We start from the raw sequence: 27083 nt of genomic DNA on the forward strand, positions 1-27083 counted from the left end.
TGGATGCTCCCACCATATCATCATCAACTGAAGCATCTGGCAAGTCATTTGGAGGGTTTTGTTACTAAAAGCTCTGGACTTGTCTGCTAATGTTGGGTCTCTAAGGAAAGGGAAAAGTGTGGGTATTGGACAGCAGATATGCAGAACTAAAACCACTCTGCTGGAACTTAAATCATCTCCTTTAGGGACTTTAGGGACAACAGTGATGTCATGACACATCCAGGTCCCTGTGATAGCTGGAGAACTTTGCTTCTCCTAAGTGAGTTCATAGCATGCCTTGTGCCCAACCCCTCTGTTTATCAGGAAAAGGCATTTACAGTGCAGGAACCCTTCAGAGCTGTCAAATTTTACCTCATGCAGGCAGTGCAGGGCTGGTAGGTATTATTGCATTGTACCTGTACCTGTTCACAAGCTGCAGCACACCCGCTGAGAGCTGGCAGTGGCAGTGGGGTTTGGGACTCACAAACACGTCCCTGCAGGAGCCAGCCCTGTGCCAATCCTCTGGACTCCCCTCCAGCATTGCCCACAGACTTTCCTGCAGGCTCACACTGGGAGGGTCTAATGACAGATCCCCCCAGCCTGAAACAGCTAGATCAGGAGAGGAAACCATTTTACAGCTGGACAAAAACCTGAAGGATTTGTAGCACGGAAAGACCAGCTCTCCTGCATACACTTCTTTTATGGCATCCCATCATTGATGCTATGGTCAGCTTGTCAGAACCAGTGAATCACCAGGAGACAATCTAATTAGATGCAAACTGGAGCAGAAATGGATAAGTCCACATATTTTAGTGACTAACCAAAAATATTTCGCCAACTTCCTTTAAATGCCTCCATCCCACCAGGTTACAGTGACTCACACTATTCCCCTCTATCTAGGCTGCAAAAGGATTATTCCTGATTTATCCATATGAGCAAACAAATTACATTAGACTCTTTTCTTTCATCTGACCTCACAAGGTTGTCACAATAACCTAAAAGCACATTTTTTCCTTCTAAATTTTCCTTATGTGCCTCCACTACCATGAGGCCCAGGGCAATTTTGGATAGGAGTCTCCAGCATTTATTTTTTAAAAATTTACTCCAAACTATTTGTATCTACAGTACTTTAAAACAGATATTCATTATTGAGATTAGGGAGTTTTTAGGTTTGGGGATTTTTTTTGGTTTTGCATATGTAAAATATTCTGAGAGTTCTTCATCTTGCTGGTATTAACAAGGGTGGGGGCAGGTGTGGAAGTTATTGCTCAAAATCTTCTCCTGACTATTTCATACCCATTTCTTTTTGGGAAGCTGTCAACATTCCCTTACAGAAGAAGGTTTTGAATGATTTGAAGGGTCTGGACTTAGGTAAACTTTCAAAGAATTGGGAAAAATCAACAGAGGCACTGAATTCTGACACTGGTATTCAAAGATTCTGCACGGGCTGATTTAGAAACTTTGTGCTATGGATCATATCACTGTGTCCATTAGAAAAAGTCCCTGGAATATTGGGGATTAAAAAGGATTACCTGTGGCTTATGATTTTGTGTATGGCACAATGCAGATATCAAATTATGTTTTTGTGAGAGTGAAAAACTTTCCTTGGCAGATGGACATGCTGATATCTATTTTCTATGATTTGTATACACAAGGACTTTCCAAACACAGGTCAAGTCCTAACACTTTTAAATTGATCTCACATTAGGTCAAACTAGACTGTATTGGGTTTCTTAATTCACTTGGCTGCATTTAAATCTATAGAGAAATATGTTTGGCAATGCAGGGTAAATATCCATCTGAGGTAAATCAGAGGAGCTATGTAGCAATTAAAGTGTTAATTTAGATATGTGTTTTGTCCATTTTATTTTCACACTTCATCTTATGCATTTACCCATATAAATATCTAAATATGCCAAATTAGTACTTTTCTATTAAAAAACCCATAAGTGTTCAATCACATCAAATTAAAGATTCACCCATGCTTTCTTTTAATGAAGGAGAAAAAAAAACCCCAACAAACAAAACCAAACCAAGCCAAACAAAAAACCCCAGCCTATCATAAGATCTGTGCAACTTTCCTGGATTGGATGCTTCAGGTGGGAAGTGTGAGCAATTAGAAATTGAGACTTCAGGTTACTTTTAATAACAGAAAGAAACTGAAAAAAATAAGACACATTGAAATTGTGACCTACAATAATATTCCACTCTGTTCTGTGAAGAGTGGATGCATAAAACTGTTGAAATAGAGACTGAAATAATGTTGGTGGGTTTTAGTGTGACAGTTAAAACACTGCTCAGTCATAACCTCTACAAATGACTACTCTCACTTCCATTTTATCATCAGCATAATTAAAAGGAATCTCTTGAAAGGGGCATTCTCATTACAGCCAAGGACCACTTCAGACCCCATTGAAATGAAAAGACAGACCATAGATTAGGTGCAGATACAAGTGGTAATTTCTAGGGAAGCATAAAATACCAAATGTGTAACAACCATATTTTATGTGTTCAAAAGACTCACAGTATTTTATTGTACAAAGAGACTTTGGCTCAGAAAGACAACTTCAGCAAAGTGGCTCCTATCAGATATTCTAAAAAAACTTCAACTTCCTTATTAGAAACAAAAGTTATTTTGTTTCTTGTATTATTATTTTTAATTTACAGTCCTATAATTCAGCTGAAATTATCCAAAGCAAATATAAATGTTGAATAACTATGAATTTAAGAGATTTATCCAACATTTCACAGAGGTAACACTCTATTTCTGTGTACAGTTCCAGAAAACAAAAGCAGGCACAGCATTCTACATGATCTAGGGCTCCTTTTTCAGTGTTGAGGGAAAAGTATTACCACTGTCACTACAGAAATATATTTTATAGAATTGTTTCAAAATACTGACTTTTCAAAATACATCAATAATTCAGTAGCTTTTTTGATCAACAATACCTCAGCACTCATGCTAGTTTAGAGCTGAATAATGAAAGAAATTTATTTATTTCCTGTTTATTAAAAAATACTTTTAAACACATTTTTATTTTTCTGAAGCTCACATTTGGAAAAATTTATTTGGACTTCAAGATGCTATGAGCAGATGAAATGATAAATCCAGCATTATTAGTGGAGACATCCTAAATAACAAAATCAACAAACTTCACAATTTCTGTATCTTAGATTGCCCAAAATATAGCAACAAAAAATGTGTTAAATATATGTGGGTCTGCTTTAAAAACACTTCTGTCTCTTGTTTTCATTCTCCTCTCAGCAACTGCATCATTTGTTATCAGTAGTCACAAATGTATTCCAAAATATTCTTTAAAATAAATCCAAAATGCATTTCCATGTCTGTACAAGCAGGTTGAGATTGTGCTATTGTACTTAGAGGACATTCCAGTCCAGTTGAGTTATATCACCATAAGTTTCATGATTGACTTTTACAGCAGAAAGAAAAGGTTGTACTCAAACAACTGTTATTGCCTCAATGGGAAAAAAAAAAAATCAATGAATGTAAAATGAACAAGAGATTTTGTCCAAGTTGCAGTTAATACTACTGAAGAGCTATGGATATTAAAAGGTCAACAAATAAATTAGTCCAAGTGTTATGAAATGAATGATTTGGCTTATAATTGTATTGAGTGCAAATTGTTCACTGCCTATTAGGCCAGGTAATTTTTAACCATGGTGCCTCAATTACTGTTCCATAAGCAATAATACAGTTGTAAGAGGCACCAGTTCGATCGGGTGACCTGGGAGACACTCCAGGACAGCTGCCTTTGCTGTGATGGATCACTGAGCCTCATCTCCAAATGGTGCCAAACCTTCCCTTCCTGGGAGGGGATCTCATAAAAGAAACATTACTGCTTGATTCATTTTACCAAAATGCTGGAGTTTTCTAGCGTCAGCAGCTGGGCATAGATTGTGAGGCTCTGTATTTCTTAGAAGAATTACGACAAGAGGCATCCTATTGCTTCCAGCACTCTCTGCTAAATGGCATCATGATGGTTTGGAGGATGCTTTTTCTGCTACTCAATTGGGCTGTGTTGTGAGAAATACACAGCAATCTTATTTTACATCACCACGTAAACCACCACATAACACCTAAAAGTGGGCCAGGAATGGAAACTCCAGGTGAGATTATAGACATTACTTCACACTTCTGCAATGCCCCACATTCAGAGATCTCAAAGCACCACTTTAATGGGAGCAAATTAAACTTCACAACACACTTTCTAGGAAAACACACCCTCTCCCCCATCTTCATCAGAGCAGCCTTGAAGTGTAGCTGTTTGGCTGAAATTACAGAGGGCTGTGGTTACAACCAAGGCAAGTTTTGTAGGGTGAGGTAATATCTTTTATTAGAGACACTGATACAGGCCAGAAAAGGTACAGTCAGCACACAGGAAGCAAGGATGGGCACCCAAAAACCTGTTTTATTCCAGTTAGATCAGTCAGGCAAAGATATAACCACTCCCTACAAATCTTGATAGCCTTAAAAAGGGAAAAGGAATCAACCTGATATTGCTTTCATGCTATGAAGCAACACCTATGGCAGCAGCTGTGTTACCCCATTGCTGCTCCCTGTGAGCCAGGGCTCAAAATAAGGCAATAAAGGGCTCACCAGGCTTCCCAGAGGGCCTTTAAGGATTGTAACCAGGCTGTAACGACACAGATCTGCTCTCTTTGTATTCATATATAAAATAAACTGAAGAGGTAAATGCAAATCCTGAATTATCAAATAATCTGCACAGGAGAAACCACAATAATAAAAGCCTAATTAGAATAGATTGTACCCCATACAACCAAATCCTGTTTATATTGTCACTCTACTATATTTTTGATAAATCACCACATTCAAACAGTCTGTTGGGAGGTGGTTTTCCATTTCATCTCTCCATTGAGCAAAAAAGTGCCACATGACTGGAGTCTGAATTTCCATCTCACCAGCATACAGTTGAACTGAATATTATTTGGCACGATACAGTGTACAACTGAGCCACTAAATGGCTGATTTACTAAATTATTATTAGATGAGCTCTTGCTGTTCCAAGGGAAAGTGCAGTCACTGTCTCTCTTCATGGTGTGTTCAAATTGTTCTGTGTTTAAATATTCAGCATGAGGCTAATGTGAACTGATGAACTGAGACTACAAACGTTCACTTTCGATGCAGACAGGGAGTCAGAGATGCAACAGATCATGTGGCCTGCGGAGGTGAAGATGATTTATGTTTAAGGATGCTGCTGCCTATTTCCATTAATATAAGATATTCTTAATTAGCTCTGTGTTTGATCCAGGGGTTTGGAAATGTAGCTAGAAGCTAGAAAACAACTCCAAAACTGAGCATAGCTGTGTGGCTGTGGAGGCATCAGAGTCCTGGTGAAGAGACACCTGAGCCTGGATCTCTGGAAATGAAATGCATGAGCTGCCCCCACAGTTTCAGTCTTTGCTCTCTTTAATATTTGAGCTGTAATTTTAAAGCATCACCTGCAATCCCTACCTGAGTATCAGTAATCCTCAGCATGTAAAGGACTGACCATGTTGTGTGATTCTATGGCTTTCTGAGGTGAGCACATATTGGGGGGAAAGGAAAAATAGATATTTTTAAGGAAGGTTAAAGAAAAAAAGAAGCAATTTCTTTACTGCCACCTGCTGGAGTTGACAATAACCCTTTGTCCCACTGAGAGAACAAGCTCCTCACTTGGAGGACAGTTATGGGGAGCATTTAAAATACTGTGATCCCAGACACTTACAGTAGATTAGAATTTTTTATTGGTGCTGTGTTGCCATAACAACATAAAGACAGCAGATGACTTAAGCTAAGCTTGCAAAGCAAAAGGCTGCTCATCTGGCAGTTAAAATGAATACAGTTCACTTCACAAGTTCCCCATATGGACCCTTAGTGTATGGTAATGAGGATACCATATGGTGGGAGAAAATGCACAGAGAACAATTGTGCTCCACTGGATGAGTGAAGTGAGCGGGAAGTTATGAGGAAACACAGGAGAGAGATTTGTGTGTGTGCTCTCTAACTCAAGGGTTTCTTTCAGAGGGGGCTTCTCTCTCTTCTTAACCTTCTTCTTAATATATACATGCATAGAAATGACAGAGAAACATATTGCACATTTTGCAACATCATTCATCATAAACTGTCAGCTGTGTTTGTAAATCAGCTTGGTAAGATCTTAGAAATTTGTAATTCTTAAAAGGTAAAAGTGCTAAGTTTTTAGACAAAGTGCAGGAAAATTTAAGCACTTCTGACAAGTAGAAACATTAGTGGTAATCATTTTAAAAATGCTTGCATCTTCCTGCCTGCATGTTTAGCTGTAAATAATGCCGCAATGAATAAAAGCTTTAGAAAAGGGGAGGGGAGGATGAAATGGAAAAAAATATTTTTTATTTTATTTCCAAAAGGATAAAAAGTAATAGATGATCAGAACCATATGCATGCAAAATTCTGCTGTAAATGTACATATGCTATACAGCACGCTGTACTAACCAGATCCCAAACCTGGTAAGACAGCTTGCTAAAGGCTGCAAAGTCAATTTTGTACTACACATGCTTCATAAAAGATGAATATAAATGCATTAGTTAGACACGGTGAGCTAAATTAGAAGGTCAGGCAGGGCTGGAAGGGCTGAAATATCACACAACCAATGACTGTAATTACTCTTTTTTTAAGTCTATTAAGTGGTGTTGTTCTATCAAGGCTCAGGGGTATAGGACATGAAGTACAAGATAAAGTAATGTGTATTTATTACTCCCACGGGATCAATTTACTAGATATTTTCAGCTCCACGGAGCAAAATACACAAATGCAGCCTTTGTTACTTTCTTCAAACTGTGGCTTTTTCCTTCAAAACCTGCTCCTGGAAAGGACTGTGTTTACCTGTTTGGTGTCTTCCTGTCACCCTCAGTTAATTGTTGTATTTAAAACCAACAAGGATGAGGACACAGGAACGGAGAAATGTAGGAATCCCTCCTACAGGATGCTCAAACAAGTGGTTGGAGTGGCTCAGATGGAATGTGCAGACTAGAAAATCCAGTCCCAGGCAGGATTTTTACCCCAAGGCAAAGCAGAGAGCGGGAGTGGAGAATGGCACGGAGCTCCTTGTCATCATGTTAGCCCTGATCTATTAAAAGTTTTGTCATAGATTCTAAATTACACCATCTGCTCTAATCATTTGCTGAGTAAATGCTGACCCAGTTATAAAGAAAGCTCAGTGAAATGTGTGTGCACACTGCTGACCTTCAGGAAGGAAAGGGCTCCTTGCCAGCCCCGTGTGCTGGCTCTGCCCTTCAGTGAGCGGTGCCTCTGTCCCTTTGCTCTGTCCTTTCAGACTCTGCACATCCCCAGACCCCCTCTGACATCCACCACCCCACAAGGGTGACACTTTCACAGGTACCTCGCCATCTCAGAAGCTTTGATGCTCTCTCATTGAATATTTTCTATAGGATAAACAAAATATCAGACCCTCTCAACAATCTCCTCCAATCCAGTCAAGCATTCAAATTTTTAGGAAACTTCAAAACCCTGAGCTGCTGAGGGTTCAATACCAACCTTAACACTGGTCTCACATTCCTGCAAATTTTACATTAAAATCTAGAACCCTCCAAGCACATCCCATGATCTCCTTGCTGTACAGATGAACTCCAATAACTCCTTTGTACATGCCCCCCGTTCCTGCCCACACTTAGTACAGAAGTTTTTCTAATGATTATCTACTTACACTGTATGGGGGGGAAAAAATAAAGAAAAGAGTGTTTTCTTATCTGAAAATTACTAATCTAGGTTAAAATAGAGTATATGTTGAGTTAGTAGATGGCAATCCTTTCTGGGATTTCCATTGGGTCTGTCTGAAGCAGCAAACCCGAGCTGCATTGTCTTCATTGCTATTTTAACCTCTGCTAGCAAGCCTGGGCCAACCACCCACGTTCAGAGACAACCTTTATTTGCAATATAAACAATACCCATGTCACAATGGATAAAGGGCAGATCTGTGGGATTTCATATGGAAAAAGACAACTGCTTTTACCAGCATCTGATTCCTAATAAGCACATGTCTTCTATTAGTGTCCTAAACGAGGAGGTGGGTGATGTCTTGGGGGGGTTAATGACTGACCAGAGAAAAGGAGCTGAAGGCAAGCAGGATTCTGGTTACCTGTGCTCTCAGCTCAGCAGGGAGGCCCCTGTGCACTAGAGAGAGAAGCTCCACTTTCATCTACATGAAGAGAAACCAGAAGTAAAGGTCCCTTTCAGGAGGGATAAGGGTCTCCCAGAGAGCACGGAGGGAACAGGCTGGGAGGGAGAGGACGTCAGATCACAGAGGGGGTTGATGCAATGACTCGCTTCTCAAACACTCACTGAACAATCTTCTGCTTAATCTAAATACAAGTGATGAGTTGTAGGAGTGGTGAAAATGGCAAATAAAATCTAGGAAATTGCATATAAAGAGGAATCGTTGTTATTAAATCATTTAGGATGGATGTGTTTCAAATCTAGCTCACAGCTGAAGCTGTTTTACAGCTCTAGCTGTGGAGTTTTAACAAAATTGCAGAATTGCAACGTGTCTGCCAGGGATTTATTTTAAGGATTGCAGGGTAGTTACATGAATGAACCTTAATAGACTCAACATGTTGTTGTGATCTGAGCCCTTCAGTGATCTCCAGTGCAGTTTATGTGCACAGGAACCAACAGCACGAGTGCATCTGTGTGCAAACTGGAGATGGAAATGGGGCACACACACGGGCAGGGCTGCTCCCAGCTCCACACAGGCTCTCCACAGACTGTCCTGCAGGGCAGAGACACCATTCCCAACCTTAGCATCACAGTGTTCCTTTTCTCTCATCCCCAGAGATCTCCTGTTTCCTCTGATCTGACCCGGTCTGTATTGGAAAGGAAAGACTACACTGCCCAGCACACTCCTGGGACTTGATCTCCCTCCAAGCTTTGGGTGCTAATCCCATCACCTCTTGTCTCTCCTCCTGGTGGGTGTGGGGGTGTCTGCACAGACAAGCACCTCTCCTTCCACTGGCTGCCTTCCCTGACCTGCTCTGGACAAGAAGGGAGCAGGATTCTGGCTTAGGCTGGCTCCATAACTCAGCTGCCAACATCAGCTCCCTCTCTTTTCTCCAGATACTATATATTGCATTTCTGCTTTAGGCACATCAGCTGTCAATCCAGCAGTCCAAAGACCCTCATTTCCAGGTGCTCCCATTCTCCTCACTGTGGGAGGGCATTCTCTACTGGAATGTCCCTGTTGGAGCACTGGGAAGGAGAAATTATTTTTTAAAACTTGTTTATTTTTTTTCTTTGCCTACTCCCAGCAGACAGTTGGAACATTTCAAAAAATTAATCCTGAGCATAAATACTGAGCACTTCTGAAAACACTGGTTCTAAACTTGTGGAGACCAAACTTCTCAAAGAGCCTCAGTGGTTTTAGAAATGCTATTAACTCCTCACTCTGGAGGGCAGAGCATGTGCTAACACTTGATGGCCTCAACAATTCTCCTTGACTGCAGGGATAAGTCACGGAGCAGAATGCTCTTGATGGTCCATTGGAAGGGCAGCATGCCCTTATGAACAAAAAATGATAACCACTTCTACCTCTGGGAAGATCTCTAATTCATCAGTAATGTTTCAATGGAATAATGGCCATGAACCCTAGCAGCAATTAGCAAAATATGATTTGTTTTATTTATTTAATGCAAAGGCACAAGTTTTTTCACGAACATAAAGTGATGATGTGCTGTCAGGACAAAGGGGGAAATGGAGAGAAGGATTTTGAGAGCTCTGAGCACTGCTCTCCTCTCCTCTCTGCTGTTTCTCTCAAACATTTGCCCTCTCTGCCCGTGGTTCCACTGTGGGAGCCATATGGCTTCCAACACTCCTCTGAGTAGCCACTGAGAATTGTCTGTAGTGGAATAGTGCCAAAGCCCTTCCTGGTTTAATGACATGGGGAAGAGCACTGTGCAGTGCTCACCAGCACAGAGGCTCAGGGCGTCCTTGATGATGATCCTGGAGCCAGCCAGTGATGCTGGGAATTGAACCATCAGTGCCTCAAATACAGAAGTCGACATGTGCCAACCCCTGCTGCATCCAGCCTCTGTGCGTGGCATAATAATGAGACTTGAACTTGAGGTCCAACCTTCAAGCTTGCACAGAAGGAATTACCCAAAGACAATAAAAATAAAAGGTCTTCTCTTCATCCTGTTTCCCTCTAAGCTTGCACAGTGTTACCAGTTTCTTCACTGAGTTTGTCCAACCCTTAAGTAACCTTTTTTTTTAAGGCCATCACATCTTACCTCTGCAGACACAACCACAATTTCCCTTGATTTAAAGACTTGAAAAATCGGTTTAAAAGGTACTCCAAAGAAACACATGAAGCCAAGAGGGAATAGGAGGGGACAGATGACTCAGTGCTAACCCTCACTCTCATACCTTATCCATAAATACCTGCTGAATTTCAGAGTCAGGATATGGAGCTAGGAGAAGCTTTATTCTGCCTGACTGAGACCAAATGGGAAAGAGGAGGGTGCTCTGCCTGGAGGCTGCATCCCCACATCCCCACACCAGCACAGAGGGACCCCTCAGTGCCTCAGGACTCAAACAGGAGCCCAATTCCTGTGGAAGTTGGTGAAGCACCACAACTCCTGGCCACATAACACAATTTGGAATAGCCCTGCTTTTTTTTCACTTCAATTTCCTGATCTCCTAGCCAACTGCACTGTTGGGTTTAGGGAAGTTTTGCAGCATTTCTTTTGGTCCTTGTAAATGCCTGGTGCATAGTGAAGGCTGGCTGCTTCTTTTCTGAGAAACTATTTTTCTCTGGAAGCACATTTGGCAGCAGAGGCAGGATAGAGGTGAAAAGAAAGCCCCTACAGAAGGATGCTCTCTTTCTTTGGAAAGGGTTGCACCTCTGGAGTGAAACATGAAAGCTGTGTCCTGCTGCAAGTCTGTCCAAATGTTAGGGAAGGGACAGCTTGAGAGGGTGAGCAGAGCCAATGGTGAATGTTACTCTCCAGGACAGCATGTTTGTCTGGTGGAAAGAGGGAAGGACAACACCTCAGCGACCCCAAAACCACAGCCTGCAGCCTTCCTAGGCAAAGATAAAAGACAGAACAAGCCTGTAAAAAAAAAAAGTCACATACTGAATTTTCAAGGAATTAAACAAATTAATTCCACCGTTCAGGAAATTTTTTCACCTTTCAAACACTTCAGAAATGCAACTAATCAAAGCCTACAACAATCTCTGATGAAAGCCTGTGGACAGCTCAGGGAGCTACAGAAGAAAGGCCACAAGTATTGCCCAGTCACAAAGTCCATACTGGATGTACTTCCACTGAACAATTCATTAGTCTGTGTCTCAGGTTGGCAAATTCACATTTTCTTTTCCACAGGGAGTGTCTGGCTCCCTGGATCCCTCAGTAAGAGCAGATAAAACACGTGGTGGCTGCTGGCCACAGCCAGTGACTCCAGATCATCACCACTGCTCAGAGCTCCTGGGCACATGAGCAACACTTCAGTCCCCACCTCTTACTCCAGTGTACCACAAAAGTCACTGCAAATTCTTGCCAGGTAGCAAAACCAGATCTGAGTGCAATCCCAGTGTTTTCCCAGTACAAGAAACCTATCTGAACAAAGCTGTCTTTCCCCCAGCTTTTACTTGACAGAAATCAACAGAAAACCTCACTCATTTTCATGGGAACAAACATCAGTTCAGTACACAATGCTCTAATTAAATCAGCAATCCTGAAATAAAACAGTATATAATCATTATTACCCTAAACCAACACATGATGCAGCAATGGAGTCACATCCAATTAACTTGATTTTATCAATGGTGAAGTTCTCAAAATTAGGCTGGCAAAGTGCCACCGATACCAAAGAGCATCATTATTGTATGAAAACACTGCTCAGGTCCCAAAATGGTAACTAAAAAAGATGTTCATTGTTACATATTTTAGAAGACAGAGAAATATTTGCATTTAAGAAAGCCAAGAGCTGTTTGAGTTGGCTGTGACTGAGAAGGTAACAGAATTCTCCTAAGGCTCCAGCTGCTGATTGGGCTTTCTTGGTCATGCCAAACCAGGACCATCATATTCACAGAGCCTTGCATTTCAGACAAAACCACGCAGTAACCATCTTTACCATATTTAATAAAACAATAAACTTTGTGCTGACCTTTGGCAAGCGTTCGGGGTCACCGGGGTGCCGGGGGATAACCTTCTGTAACCTTTGGAAACCATAGTCAATGGTGGGTTCGTTCAGAGCTGGAACAACAACAAACAACAGCGTGAGGTGACACAGAGCACGGGCTCAGGTGACAACAGGCAAAGGCACCACGACACCACAGCAGGACCACAGCAAAACCCCCTGACTGAACTCAGCACTGACTGCAGTCTTGGTCCAAGCTCTGGTTGAGGTTGGTCCTTTTACCTCAATCCAAACCCTCCCACTTCAGCTCCTCCAGCAAAGCTGCTGCAAGATCTGGGGGTGTCGCAAACATCTTCCAAACAGGAAGCAATTTTTATCTCTGAAAAGCACAATGAAATCAATTTGATAAGTACTCCTGTTTCATGTTGGGTTTTTCACATTATGAAGGTGATTGGAAAACAGAAGTAGTTACTATTCCAGTGCCTTTCGTGTTCCAAATTTCATTATACTTTTAATATGCTCCATATGCAATGTTCACAAATAATTTTGTTGTGAAATACAGACAATTGTCTTGGCAGAGGTTTTATTTTTAACTCATCAACACTGACTTCAGCAGCTTGGGCTCCAATCAGCACTAAACTGATCCAGGAGACTTAATAATTAAAAACAAAACAACATTAATGTTTTAGTTCATCTTTCCCTAGTCCTTGTCCGATAAAATGGAGGTGAGAAATGGTGAAAGTGGAACACTTTAATCTTCATGAAAATGCTGGTCTGTCTGCATTAATGGAGGCTCTGATTGTGTCAAGCCTTTAAGCACATGCTTATCTGTAAGCACATACTTAAACCCATTTGCTTTCAGCAAAGCAAATTCGAGCATATTATGTTTTTTATATGATTGCCTATAATTACAGGGGACTGCACTGAATGACCTTCCAGCTATATTTCCAGTCATATGATCACTTTAAAACTCAGATGTTAGTGAGACTTCAACATGTGCTTAGAATTTCCTAAGTGCTTTGGTGAACTGGAACAGTCAAGTATTCTTGAGCATCTCTAAACAACAGCACATCTTGACTCTCCCATGCCAATAGAGATGTGGGAATATTCCACAGCAATTTGTTCAAATTTTTTAAGTTAAATGGAAAAAACCCGACAATTTGAATGTGGATTTTTATATTTTCAGCCTTTTTTTTCTTTTGTGGAGGAAAAAGTGCTATCATTTTTTATTTTTGAGTCACTTTAAAGTTTATCTTCTCTTTTCTTAGCTTATTAATACAAAAAATATTATTTCTCACACAAAGTCTTACTAATTTATGAATAAATCATATACCTTTATGAAGATCTTATTAGTCATTATGTGTTTAGAACTATGATATTTGAACACTGCAAAAAGATTTAGCATTAAACTCCATCTCCCAACCTCAACATGCCATAACCTGTCCATATTTTCAAGTTTTAACTGAGGAGAACTTTTTCTCATACTCCTAAAAATCTTCATGTTATCACAAAACCAGTTTCTAATCCCTGGCTTGTTTTTAATTAATAACAAGCCCTCAAAGCAATCCCTTTAAATTACTGTTATTTTCAAATCATGTTCATACAGCAGATTATCCAGCTGGCAAGCAAAGGGTCCCATTTTTATTTCCTCCTGGACCTTTGGCACATCCCATCTCCACAAGCAAATCCAGCAATGTTGCTGCAACCTGGGGCAGAGGAAGGTGGTGTTGAAGGATCCAGACCAGCCTGGTCCTCAACATTCCTGTAATATCAGAAAAGAACCTTCTGACCTCTTCCTGAAATTAGTCCTACAGTGTTATGGTGACATCAGACTGGAAATCCTTCAGGATTTTACATTTTGAGCTTTTTACCATCCCGGAGGTAATGACATCCCTCCAGCCTCCTTGTCTGTCTGGGGTTTTTTCAGGCATTTCCCTTCATCAGGAATATCTCAATGTGATCTTTTATTTATATGCAGGTCACTATATGGATGGAGTGAGCATAAGGTTTTTCCCTTGCTTGGGCCATGTTTGATTTTGGGATGGTTGGGCCTTTTTTTCCTACATTTCCTTTCCCACCCTGGCCCACACTGACCTCTGTGCTGTGGAGATTTTTGCAGAAAATATCACAGTACTTTGGTTTGGAACCCCCTGGTTTCCTTACCTCTGAGTTTACTCACAAGGCTGCTTAGTTTAAGCCTTTTACAAATAAATTAATTTACTGCTATTTACATTTATTATGAAAAATAGTTGTTCTCTGAGAAGATTAACAAAAAAACTAAAACCCTACAGTCCAAATTTACATTTCTTTTGCAAATATGTTCGAAGATTTTAGCGTGGTTCTGTCAAATGTGTTTCTCCTCTAATTCAGTCTAGTTTATGGCCATTTTCCCTTTAGATCCTTTGGGAAAGTAGTTACTAAATTCTGCAATATTATAAATGGAGGCCAGTTCTGAAATCCCCCCAGAGTTAGCAGTCATTTTCTCATATCTTCCTACACGTTCAACACATTTGAAATCCACAGAGTATTTCCTCTGAGTATTTTCTGAACTAAATGGCAAAAAAAAAAATGTTAATTTTATGGTCCAATCTCACAAGCATCAAGCATACTGTGAGAGATAGTGAAAACTTTCTGCCTCAAACAGCTTCAGCTTGACTTTAGTGGTGGCGAGAGGCTGCACACAGCAACCTGCAGAATTGGGTCCTAAATTGTTATTTTTAAATACCACTCATTAGTCTAAAGCCCTTCAACCTTTCAATCTGAGATAAAATAAAATAAAAATTTTAAAAAAAAAATCTTTAGCTTCCTGGACATCTGACCACAGATTGGACCATTTCAGCCCTCCATTCCTTGTTCATTTACAACCCAAATGTAATTAAATGTAATCTCTATCAATGGGAGAGATCTGTTCACATATTTAACCCCATCCTCAGCATTAAACCAGCCCTGTTGTGTGTCAGGAGGAGGAAAACTCCAAAGAAAAGGGAATATTCTCATCTCCAGGCACTGCAAAGAGCTGCTACAAGGTCAGACTCCACTCCCTGCAAGGTTTTCCTCTGCCCCAGTACGTGTGGCTGGTTTCTGCTGCTGAAGTCCATCCCCAAAAAGGCATTTCCCAGTCCTTTAATTCAAATAACAGTCTTCTTTCCATGATTGGAAAAAAAGAATCAATCAGAAATACAAACTCTCTATTTGTGTTCTTGACATCCCTACATTAAAAACAAGCTAACACATATGGTACTTAAAATGCATTCCCATTACCTTATATTTTAAAAGTACCATTGAAAGTACTACTAACTTTAAAAAACTGTACTAAATTCAAATAGGTCCCAAGGCTAATGGAAGCAATTTGTATACCAACCCAAACTGACTGGCCCACTTTTCAAAATACAGGTATGATAATCTTGTGGTTTTAAAAGGACATTTAAATTGAAAGACTGTGAATTTAGTACATAATTATACCAATAGAACCCTTTAACTTGTCAACTTGTAAATCTAAAAGGCTATCAATCATTTCTAAAGAGGAAATAAACCTTAAAATTCTTTGATTGACAGTGCTTATTTTTTATGTGGGGAAAAAAAAAAAAAAAAGGAGTAAAGTGGCCAGAAATCCATTTACAAAAGTACATTGTTTTACATAGGTGAGTAAAAAGCCAATAATTACACCTCCAAAAGACATATAAATCAGGGTAAGTACTTTTCCCTCACTTACATATTTTAAGTTGCAGTAAACTTCAGGTAACTTTTTATTAAAATACTTTTCCAAATGCAAAGCTTATTGAAGCCATTAATAGAGTAGCATTTTCATTTAAGCTAATATAATCATTTTTGCAAATACAAGGTTTAAGCCATTTTTCTCCTTCCAAACAATAAACTTTCAGCCTGTCTCTTGTGTGAATTAACTAAAATTACACCCAGGTGTACAAAATCTGTCTATCTCTCCTAGTGTATGAGTTAAGGCACAATATTTATTATTCTTACCATTTTATGAATTACTTCTTAAACCCTTGAGGAAGAACTTTCTTTCAAATTAGACTCTAACAGAATAAGCCATGAAGCTCTTTATGCAGCAAGTCTAAAGCCATAACTCATAAAATCTAAGGCTTTTAATCAAGAAAATGCACAGTGTCTGTGGAAATAGGGATGTATACATTATAGTCATCTTTTCAAAGTCCAACTTATTTTTCAACAAAAATGCTGCTTATGCCTCTGAGAAAAAATGTTTCCATCATAACCATAATTTCAAATTCTGCACAAATAATTTTAATAACCACATGCAGATAATCCACCATCTTTAAAAGTCCTTTTTTTTTTTTTTTTTGAAAACTAGTCAGTGGAGGGCTTTTTTTAATATTTCACATAATGAATTCCTACTGTGTCAATAAAGCTTTGGTTGTTAATTGAATGACTGTCTGATGTATCTGAGAGAGGAATTTGTTTCCCTGGCCATGCTGCCAGCTCACAGCAGAATGATGGACACTTAATATCAGCAATTAAAAGGACCTGTTCAAATATCATATGGAATTCGTAGCTTGGGGTAGTGTAGGAGAGCCCTTCACCAAGGAAAACTCATTCAGCAAATGCAGAGAGTAATTGAATTAGACACATTTTAACATTATTATTCAAAGAAAAATAAACACACACTACATAGAAGCATTATGGAAATATTTCAGAATGTAAAACATATCCAGTTAATTTGTTTCCCATGCATTCATGGTTTCATTTACTCCTTTTATTTTTCAGCCCTTGTTTCTTTTTCATTCTGTTTGACCCAAAACCAATGAGAAAGCAGCACTTAGACCTATGAACTTCCCATCTGCTTTTCCAGTGGAAAGGCTGCAAGGACAGGGAAGGGACTCTGAGGGCTCAAATAACCCAAAAATAAGGGCTGAAGGCTACAAAAAAAATTGCCTCAAACCCACAGGTCTGACTGTCCCTATCTCAGAGGAGAAATCTGCTCTTGATTGTTTTAATGAAATACTCAGGGAAAGGCTGCACGTGGGAATTAAATATCCCCCAGTGTTTGCTCCCATGGAGTCACTGAACAGTGGAATGGAAGAAGATGCTTTAGACTCTTCCTCTGTCTCTTCACAAATTTATTTCGTAAATTTGGCTCTACAACAAAATTAGAGAGCTGGTGACAGGTCCTGAACTGCAGTGTCAAAGAGGTGGGGCTTTTGGGGTCTACACAGTTGTTTTGGGTATTTTTTTCCTGTCTAATGGGAGAAACTTCATCAGAATATAAATGGAAGGTGACTCTGTGGCCAAGACACACCAAGTTTTGTGTGTCAACACCTCACAGCCACAAAAGACTTTTTCTGCAAGGCCCTGACCCTAACAAAATAAAACATTGATGCAGAAGATGGGAACAGGACAGCACAGAACAAAATAAAGTCAAACTCCAGGTCCTAAAATGCCTCCCTAAGGCCCTGCAGTACAGCAGTGCCAATGGATGGTGTTTCAAAGGAACATTTTGACACCAAACCCAACAGCTCTTATGCACAGTGGCCTCTTGCTGCCTGCTCTATACACACAGTGAAAAAAACCCCACTTCAAAACCCCATCATCAAATGAGAAAAAGTCCGTTCTGCAAATCTCCCTGCAAAGACTTTTCCTTTGCTAATTAAAGCTCCTTAAATGAAAACATGCAGGCATTTGAGCTATTGGTTGTTGTTGTGAATTTGTCTTGCTTTTTCTAAAGTTTTCTTTCCACTGACTTTCCCTGGGGTGTTTATTCCCACAAGCAGTGGAAAAAGGAAGTGGGTGGGACAGTGAGAGCCTGCACAGAAAGGTCTGGGCTAGAAAGGATCTTCCAGTGTTAACCCAGAATTTCCTTGTTTTTGTGGGACTTAAACATGCCTCTGTGCATTGAATCTCCATTTCTAAATGGACCTTTCTGAAATGTAATTCCTACATTTAATGCCCCAACAGACACCACGTGCTTGTGCCAAGCAAGGAGGAAAATGCAGAGCTGAGTCAAATGATGAACCTAACACAGAGTTCTCCTGAGCTTCCCAGGGGCTGCTCTTGAACTAAAGATGCAACAGGCCAGTGTTTGAGGCAGCTCCACCAGGTTCATCAGTGTTCTTACAGACATGATAGACAGCATGATATTTTCTTCCTGAAAACAATCTTTTTCCAGGCATTTTGAACCAGAGGAGCAATTCCCTTCTCAGCCAGCTCACTCTGCAGCCAGTGGTGCTGAAGATGCAAGGAATGCCTGTCTTGAGATCCATATTTTTATGGAAGTTACAGAATGCAATTATGAGATCTGTCTAGCAGGAATTGTGTGTTGGTTTCTCCAAACACATCAGCTCTGAAAGTTCACTCGTAGCCACCTGCAATCTGGCTTGGGGGGAAAAAAATAGTCAAACAATTTGTGAGCTTCACAGTTTCTTCTTCCTCTGACTGCACTGACCTCTTGTCTAATGGGGAGGATTTGGCCTTAAGGGAGTCTGAAACAGAATCCAGTTTCAGGCACTGGAATTTAAACATCCCAATTTCACAACAGGCTGGTGGAATTCACTGGGGATGTGCACACAGAGGGCCAGAAGGAAATTTATGCATGTTGGCTACTTCGTCTGGCCATCCAGGTTAATTGATGCAACTTTGGCAGTCATTATAAAAAGGGGATAAACAGCATTCACATGTGAATTTTTCCCAGTATTTCAGACACATTCTGGAGGTTCATGAGTGCATGCAGGAAATAATTCACTGAAAAGGGCTGGTTCTCAATGGTTTGTCCTTACATTTAATTAAATAAATATATGTGCACACATAAACACAAGCACAGAAATGCATCCAAGCCAAGATTTAAGATAATGGGTGAGTAAGGTTAGTTATAAGATCTATATTTAGACCTACTTTAAAACATTTTAAAAATAAAGACACGCATTTATTTTTAAACTGTTGGCTCAGAAACAGATGCAGAGATGTTCCATACAGAATGTGGGAGATGCTAAACTGTCACCTCATGTAACCTTTCCTTTCATTCTGTATTCTGCATATTTTCAGCATTTTTTACTTTGCACACACTTCTCAAATTCCACAGTGTAGGTGCAGACACCTTTAAAATTTTCCTAGGGATAATTCTGGGTAACATACAGGAAGTTTTTTTCTTTTTTCACCCTTCACAAACTCCTTTGGGGTAGACAGGATTGAAAACCATTGTTGAAACTTGTTTGTATGCAGAAATATTTCCTTTTGAGTATTGCCTCTCTCACTTTTAACCTTGTTATTTCTCATCATCTCTTCAGATTATTAAAAAACATAATTATTACCAGGGGATGCATAAATGAAAAGCTCAGTGTCCTGTGTGAATTCATATCAGAAGCTTCTTAGCCTAAATTTGGCTGTTTCTCAGAATTGTAGACTTCTGACACACAAGTGCACTATGGTCAGAGCAAAAAAGAATCTTCAAGAGAGAAAATTGGAAAAACACCAACTATCACATCCAAAATCTCTGAAAATGAGATTCACAGGGAAATACAAGTGGAGTTGAATCATAAAAATTAGATGAATTATGCCTAGCTGTAATGAATATTATAGGTGTGGTGCTCTTGGAAGGGGCTGACCTGCTGTGAGGTTTAATTTAGGTCTTTAATCCCTCTCCATAACTAATGTTAAATCCCTTGAGAAAACAATAGTTTCCACACACCTTCATTTCTAAATATTAGCTTTGACTTGTCTACATGAAATTGCAGCAAGGCTACTCACCCAAAAGCAAAAGGAACATTTTGGGTATACCCTGGATGATGCAGCACATTTTTTAACACTGAAACAGTTGAGTTTGTTGTTTTCTAGCTTGTAACATTTAAATAGAAATGTATAATTTGAGACCCTTCAGTAGTCTCTGATTTCAGCAGCAGATGCATCACCTGTTTCTATAATTGTTCAGGGTTTGGGGTTTCTTTTCTGCAAAAATGTTGACAACAAATGTTATCAAGGGTAAAAAAAAAATAAAAAATCATCCCAGCCTGTCTGATAAACATGTTTCCCTGGCCTCACACCCCAGTGAGCACTGTGACACTATACTTTTATCATCTAGTGTGTGCTCAGAATGAGCTTAGAACAGCAATCGCCAGGAATAGGCAGGCGATAAACTGCATTGATTTAACACATCTTGTTTTCAATCATGCTCGGATTTTCTGAGCACGCATTTTTCCTGTACTTCAGCTTGTAGCTTTTATCTGACGAGCTGATCCCTTTTCACTGGAAAATGAAAAGGTCGCACAATAAGACACGGTTTACTGGAACTTGAGCATGCACCAGGGAAAGTATTTTAGATAAATACTGTCAGACATAGTGGAGCTGAATTTCAACAACACAATTGCTAAACAACAATACTTATTACTCTCTAGAACAAGCCTACAAGCAACTTATGGCTTACAGCAGGGGAGATCTAAGAGTTAGGCTCAGTAGTTAAAGAAACCTTATTAAAGCTTGGTTAAAGATGCAGGATCAAACTAACATCCCCTCAATTCCTGTCCTAGGTAACTTATAAATTATGGAAAACCACACCACAACAATTACTTTTTCTTATTATTTTGCCTTTTTTTTTTTTTTTTTTTTTGAAGAAACGTGATTGACTACATGCTTGATTTAATTTAATCAAACGGAGCACTGGGTGCTGGTAAAAAAATAAAATTAACCAAATGTGAAAGTAATTTAACTGAAACTAATTCATTAACCAAGGTGAGTCACTGAGGAGGTCAGTAAACAAGCAGGGAGTAATATGGCATGAACCATCTACCAAAGACCAAGGTACAGTAGGCTCAGAAGAATAATTCAATAATTCTAATTAATTTCCCTCCTCCCTCTGAAGTGATTGCAGTGATCCTGACCAATACAGGACTGGAAGCAAAATATCCTCATGTTTTCCTATCAGAAGAGGCAAAGAAAATTTCCAAGTTATTTTTTACTGCACTGATTATACCCAAGAAAAGATACAACCTATTCTTCATGGAAGATGCAATACAAAAGGAAGCCCCAAAACCAAAGCAGCATCTCCACAAACCTCCTCCCCATTTCTCAGCAATGTCAGTGCAAAATGGGGTGAAATATTTATGTTTTCCTTGCTTCTCCTGAATGTGCTTATTACTCATTTAGGTACAGCACAAACTCACTCTAGATTCACTTTGTCCAGGATCCTGAACCAGTTTAAAGCAGAACCACTTTGGAAAATGTTCTGAAGCTACACTGACATTGGCTGAAGTTCAGTTAGTCCACTGCATATACACATCAGATAGCCAAGCTCCAGTTCTAGGCAGAGCCATCCACCTTTTGGATATTCCACTCACACAGTAAGTCTTACAGAAAAAATGTCATAAATACTATTTAGGTTACATTTTTGAATTATAATTTTAAATAAGCAAGTGACAAGCAAAGGGATAGAACTCAAGAAAAGCATAAAGTAAAATCCAACTTTGCATGCAATGCCACCTCACATTTAGCTCTGTGAGCCTGACTGCAAGAGAACTCACGTGAGCATCGATTTCTCCTTCTCACCTGGCAAGGTTTTTTGTTGTATTTTTTTTTGCTAGAGGAGTAAGTTGAAAATCCATGCTGCATTTTAGGGCTATCTCATGCAGCACAGGCAGAATTCTGATATGTCTTCTCCATTAAGTGCTCATAATCCCAGGAATGAAAGTAACTCATTTCTTCCCAGGGTGCCTGTTAACTGAGAAACTCATCTTAATGGAATGCACAGCTCAGTTAAGCATCTTCACACCACAAACCATCGGTGCCCCATGGGCAGCTCTGCCAGGCCCTGCCTGCCTGGGGCTCAGCTGAGGAGGGGATGGGATGGAGCTGATGAGCAAACCCCGTCAAGGGCTGGTGCTCCTGACAAAATGAGGGCTCTGGGGCTGAACTGGCTTGGGCTAAATTATCAGCATTAGATCACCTTGCCAGTCAGCCACAGAGGGATCAGCAAATCCTGCAGCTCTGCCCCAAACACGAGTTCATACCCTCAAACACGCCCACAGAGACATCTCTGGTCTGCAGGCTGGAGCCTCACAGGCAGAAGGGAAGAGGAAGCAAAAATAATTGCTTTTATCCCTCCCTTCTCATCTTGCCTCTTTTCCACCCTCACAATTTACCCTCCAGAATATGCTCAGCACACCAGTGAAAGTGATTATGGAAATTAAAATATCTGAGGTGCAAGCATTTGCCTACAAAGCTGATATCTTAAAAAGATGCTGCAAAAGGCAAGGAAGCAAGGAACCAGCCTGAAACTCTCTGTCCTGTTATGAAACTCCCCCAATATTTCATTTATAGCAGTTTCTTCAGTGGTCACTGCTGAGTTTGGGATATACAGTGAAACACCCCAGAGCAGTAACCACATCCCTGTGCTCAAATTGGATTATATTCTCCTAAATTGGAAATATTTAAATTTCCCTAATTAACACAGAGGTGGAATATATAGATAAAAGAGTGTGAAATGATCAGTAAAAAGGATGAAAGATGTAAAGTTGTGATGAATAACCAGATACCATCACATAGGTTTATAATCATGCATTTGTACTTATTTCCTAATTTTCTATATATTATTGGCAGCCTATAGGAAAATTCACATCTCAGCTCTGAAGTTATCAATAAAATACCTTCCAAGTAGCATAGCATTGCTGTTTTCTGTTGTATGAAACAAATACCTGCTTTCCATCCAATTCAAAACAAAAGCAAACCCTCTGTAATGGATTACATTATTCTGCACCTTTTTTTTTTCTAGTAGCTTTCATAAGAACTGTTGTCATAAAAAATTGCCACCAAAATCTATGTGTACTGTATTAATATGCCTCAAAGTTCAATACCGACACAAACAGTATCATCAGGTGATAAAAACAAAGATGCTGCAAGTGTGACATGAAGAAAGAGTGTTCAAATGTTAAAATCTAATTTAGCAATTTGCAAATTGCCTCTCTAAAAGGAGGAATTTAGCACTAATCTTGCTGGAAGTGGCATATTTATCAGGAGAAGTGATTTGCAGCTTTCCAGGCAGTAAGCAATGATATAAATACACTTCTGGGTCCATCAGCACCATGCAAGAGTGAGCTTGAACACACAAACTCCGAGGCCCAGGGTGTGTGAAGGATTAAGCACCTGGCTGCCAGTGTTAATTAGCGTGCCCAGAGGATGCTCTGATGCTCCTGCTCCAGACCAGCTCCATCCCAGCTGCCCTGGGGCATCTCTGCCTCCTGCTCTGCTGGGCAGTGAATCCCAGCTCCAGGAAAGCATTCCCCTCTTCTTTGACCCCCCGTGCATGCCAAGCCCATCCTCTAACAAAGAGCACACAGGGAAAGGGATGGGGCTGCAAAAATGTCCAATATCTTGGGCTCCAGAGAAAATCACTTTGGTTTTGCCCTGTGTTGAGAGCCCATGGATGCCCATGGGCAGCTGTGTCCATCCCTGCAGAGCCTGGGCACAGCCAGGGGGTGACCACACCTTAGAGGACTCTCAAGAGAGGAGATTCCCACCATTGGGTTTTCTCAATGTGTTGACTTTGATTTCTACATTCTGTGTGGTCTCTCTCCTATCTGAGCATGATACACACTCAGTGGTAAAAGCAGTTATTAAAAAAAAACAACTTAAAACATTAAATTAAATTAAATTTTAGCTGATTGAGTAACAAATGGACACTGACAAGGTTCTGTGCATCCTGCTGGAGCAGAAGGGTCCTCACTCACCCAAGCCAAAGCTGGGGGGGACACAGCAGTGATATTTAAGTCTAGGACATGCAAACTGGTTGATGCTTCCTCTAAACAGCAAAGGGAAATGCAATGTCACCTTTTTCTTCCAAACTTTGCTTGTTGCACAAAGCAAAAGTGAATGAGCAAAAGAAAAACAAAAAATTCCCATGGGATTTGCCTGTTCTGCCTGTCATTTCCTTTTGTTCCCTTTCCTTCTGCAATTCTCCCCACACCAGCAACATAAGAGAGTCCCCTTCAAAAACTACTATTTCAGTAGTTTATCACAAATATAAAGTAAAACATGAAATACTGAAACACAAATAAGAGGAAACTAAATATACCATCTCCTGGGCACCTTCAAATATTCTGAAATTAAATAATTGGAAAGGGAGAGGTGGGACTAATGCAACTCTGTTTTAAAGCTTCTTATACTGTGAAATCCCATATTATTCTATAGGCAGCATTCACCATCAGCTAAACTGACCCACTGAACTCTGGTGTAGGTGTCAGATGGCAGAATTTAGTTTCAAGTACTCTTGAAAAAGTACTCAGGGTTGACTTTTATGACACTCAACTACTAAGCATGCAAATCATTATTTATTATTTCTTAGGCTTTCAAATCTCATTGGATTAAAAAACACATTACATGATTTGGTCAGAGTTTTTTTCAGCTCTGTATTTTAATCAGATTATGGCTGTGGAGACCTTAAGTTTCAGGCTATTTCCCCAGCAAAGAAGATGTATTTCCACCAGCAAGAATGAAGTCACCCTCTGTTGTGCACCTATGCAGTGATTTTTAGCCTCAGTATGAGAGCTCTTTCCACATTATTTGGCTTCATACATTCCTTGTAATTTATAGCAGCCCTGAATTATTTCTCAGTTTCAGAGCTGGGGAACAAACAGCCACAAAGCCATAAAATTTAGGTACCTATGCCTATTTAAAAATCCCAGCAGGCACCTAAATGAACTTTCAGGAGTCTAAATGCAATTAAAATTCTGACTTTAAGTAACAGGGTCAAAATTACAAAGGAAGCCTGAGACTCAAAAGAGGGGTTTCTGCCACTGCAAGAAAAGCTGCTGCTCTCCAGTGCTTGGACCTGCAGTTTGAACTGTCTGAGCATCAGGAGACATGGAGATCCTTCAATCCATCAAATTTTAGTGAACTAAATTCATAAATAAGCACAAGACAAAATTCAAAATTTCCTTCTCTGTGCTGTGCAGGACAAAGGTAGAAGAGTTGCCTGTTGGGCACAGTTTTTCAGCAGTAAACTGCAGAGGAAAGGAGCTGTCAGTCAATGATAACCTCCCATTCCAAGCACATAAAGCTTTTCAACTTCAAAAGGCACTAATGAGTAAAAATTAGTATCTGCCCATCCCTGTACTATTGCCTTCAAGTAGAATTTATTCTATTTGAAGTTTTTTTTTAATGTATTTGTATTCTTAATTTATTCCCAGTCGTCCTGAAAGCTTTTGGAGACATGTAAGATCATCCCCACAAATGACATTCAGTGACTGCCATTAATTTCCCATTTTGTAACAGGTAGCAAAGAGGAAAAGCAGTATTTTCCAGCCTGTGGTGTACAAAACTCCTGCACCCCAGAAGTCCTGCAGCTTTCTTGGTGGCCCATGAAAGGGAGACAAGAGAGGTGCAAGTCTGTTGTCAGCTGGTTTAAAGCCACTGCACAATTCATAGTTCAAAGGTCTGCATCTGTACTGGAAAATATTTAGATATCCACAGCCCTAAAAATGTTGCAAAGAGACTGCAATAGATGGTTTGTTGGCACAAGCTCTCCTCCCACTGGAAGATTTGCTACATACATTGAGGCACCAGCTTGGAAGATTGTGGATATTTTCTGCTGAATGGGGCCCTTGGAGAGGAAATATTTGATTTACTGCAGAGTTCTCATTTCCCTGAATTGCAAATAAAGTGTAATTTGATTAAATGTAAATGAATCCTACAATACTTTTGGTGGCTTGTCTGAAACAATTGATTGTAATGGGCATCCATCATTTGGCTTTATTTTAATTCAGAGACAAAAAAGGCAAAATGAGAAAACTAAAGCAAGTGCCACTAACATTCTAGAGCTGGAGCAGTGGAGATTCCTGGCGTTGGACTGTCATTCCCATTGTTCTCAGAGCAGAGGGGAAAAGCAAAAGCAAAAGCAGAAGAATAATGGGAAACACATACATAGAAATAGATCTAGAGGAGAATTCAGCTTTTTCACAACGTGTTCTGTTAAATCTTCTTAAGGAGCACAGTTTGTTAAATTTATTTTAACATCAATATTCTAAAACGAATGAGTAAGGAAAAATAATATTGCTCTGTGTTTCTCAGTGAGAAGAAAAGCTTTGTTTTTATAGATCACCCAAGTCCTTTTTCACCAAGATAATTTCCAAGTGCATAATACTAACTTCAGCAGTTCTTGTGGTTGGAAATAATAAGAGAAGTGAAATTACTGATACATACAAGCTTGATAAACTTTTGGTGTCACTTTCTTCAAATGTGGAACTACTCCAACCACAGAGATAATAATAGATGACCAGATTGTAACTGCTTTATTGCTTCTTTTTCCCCCATAAATTTTAATTTTGGAAAGTTAAGTGAAAAATGTGGTTTCAATTTCCTACAAATTGCACACAATTGGGTTCTAACAAGAAAATAGAAAGAGATGGTACGTTCTTTGGAGTGAATTAGGGAGAGGAGTTTGTGTCTTTGTCTTTCAGCATCATCAGAATAACGAAGTACAAAATGCAAAAAAGATGACAGCAAAAAAAAAAAGGCAGCTGTACAATGCACTAAGAAAAGCATGGAGTAATTCTTTATCTAAATAAGCTCTGAGCAATTTAACACAATAATACCTGCTCTAGCCTTTCCCCCCTCTGCTTTAGCAGAATAGAGCTTAGAAGAACTCAGCTGCAGACATGTGTTACAGGAAAGCCTCTAATAAGCAAAGGCTGTGTACATAAAATAATCCTGTTCCAGCAGCACCAGAGCTGCCTGAGTGCTGTGCAAAGCAGCCCTGCTCAGGCCATATTAAAAAGGCCTGGATAAATACCTCCATGGAACTACCAAAACAAGAGCAGAAATGAAAGCCAAGAGGAGACAGAGATAATATTGATTTTGCCCAAGAGGCACGTGGGGCTCAAATCAGAGTGTGGTTTTACCACAGTGCCTGCACCTACAGCTGAAAACACTCATTAGGATCTTAAATCATACTAAAGGTGACCCAGATTTCCTGCAGCAGCAATGGTCCAAGAGAGGTTT

General features: G+C 39.8%; 1 protein-coding gene across 8 annotated transcripts in view; it reads right to left on the reverse strand.

The window, feature by feature from the left end:
• Positions 1-27083, reverse strand: part of EBF1 (EBF transcription factor 1) — a 267950-nt gene that overhangs the window by 16859 nt on the left and 224008 nt on the right. For all 8 annotated transcript variants that reach the window (XM_033073409.2, XM_033073406.2, XM_033073405.2 and 5 more), the window contains exon 11: positions 12159-12247. In XM_033073409.2, coding sequence (XP_032929300.1) covers positions 12159-12247 — 89 coding nt within the window. The remainder of the gene's footprint in view (positions 1-12158; positions 12248-27083) is intronic.

This window comes from Catharus ustulatus, chromosome 15 (assembly GCF_009819885.2).
Source record: "Catharus ustulatus isolate bCatUst1 chromosome 15, bCatUst1.pri.v2, whole genome shotgun sequence".
NCBI lineage: Eukaryota > Metazoa > Chordata > Aves > Passeriformes > Turdidae > Catharus > Catharus ustulatus.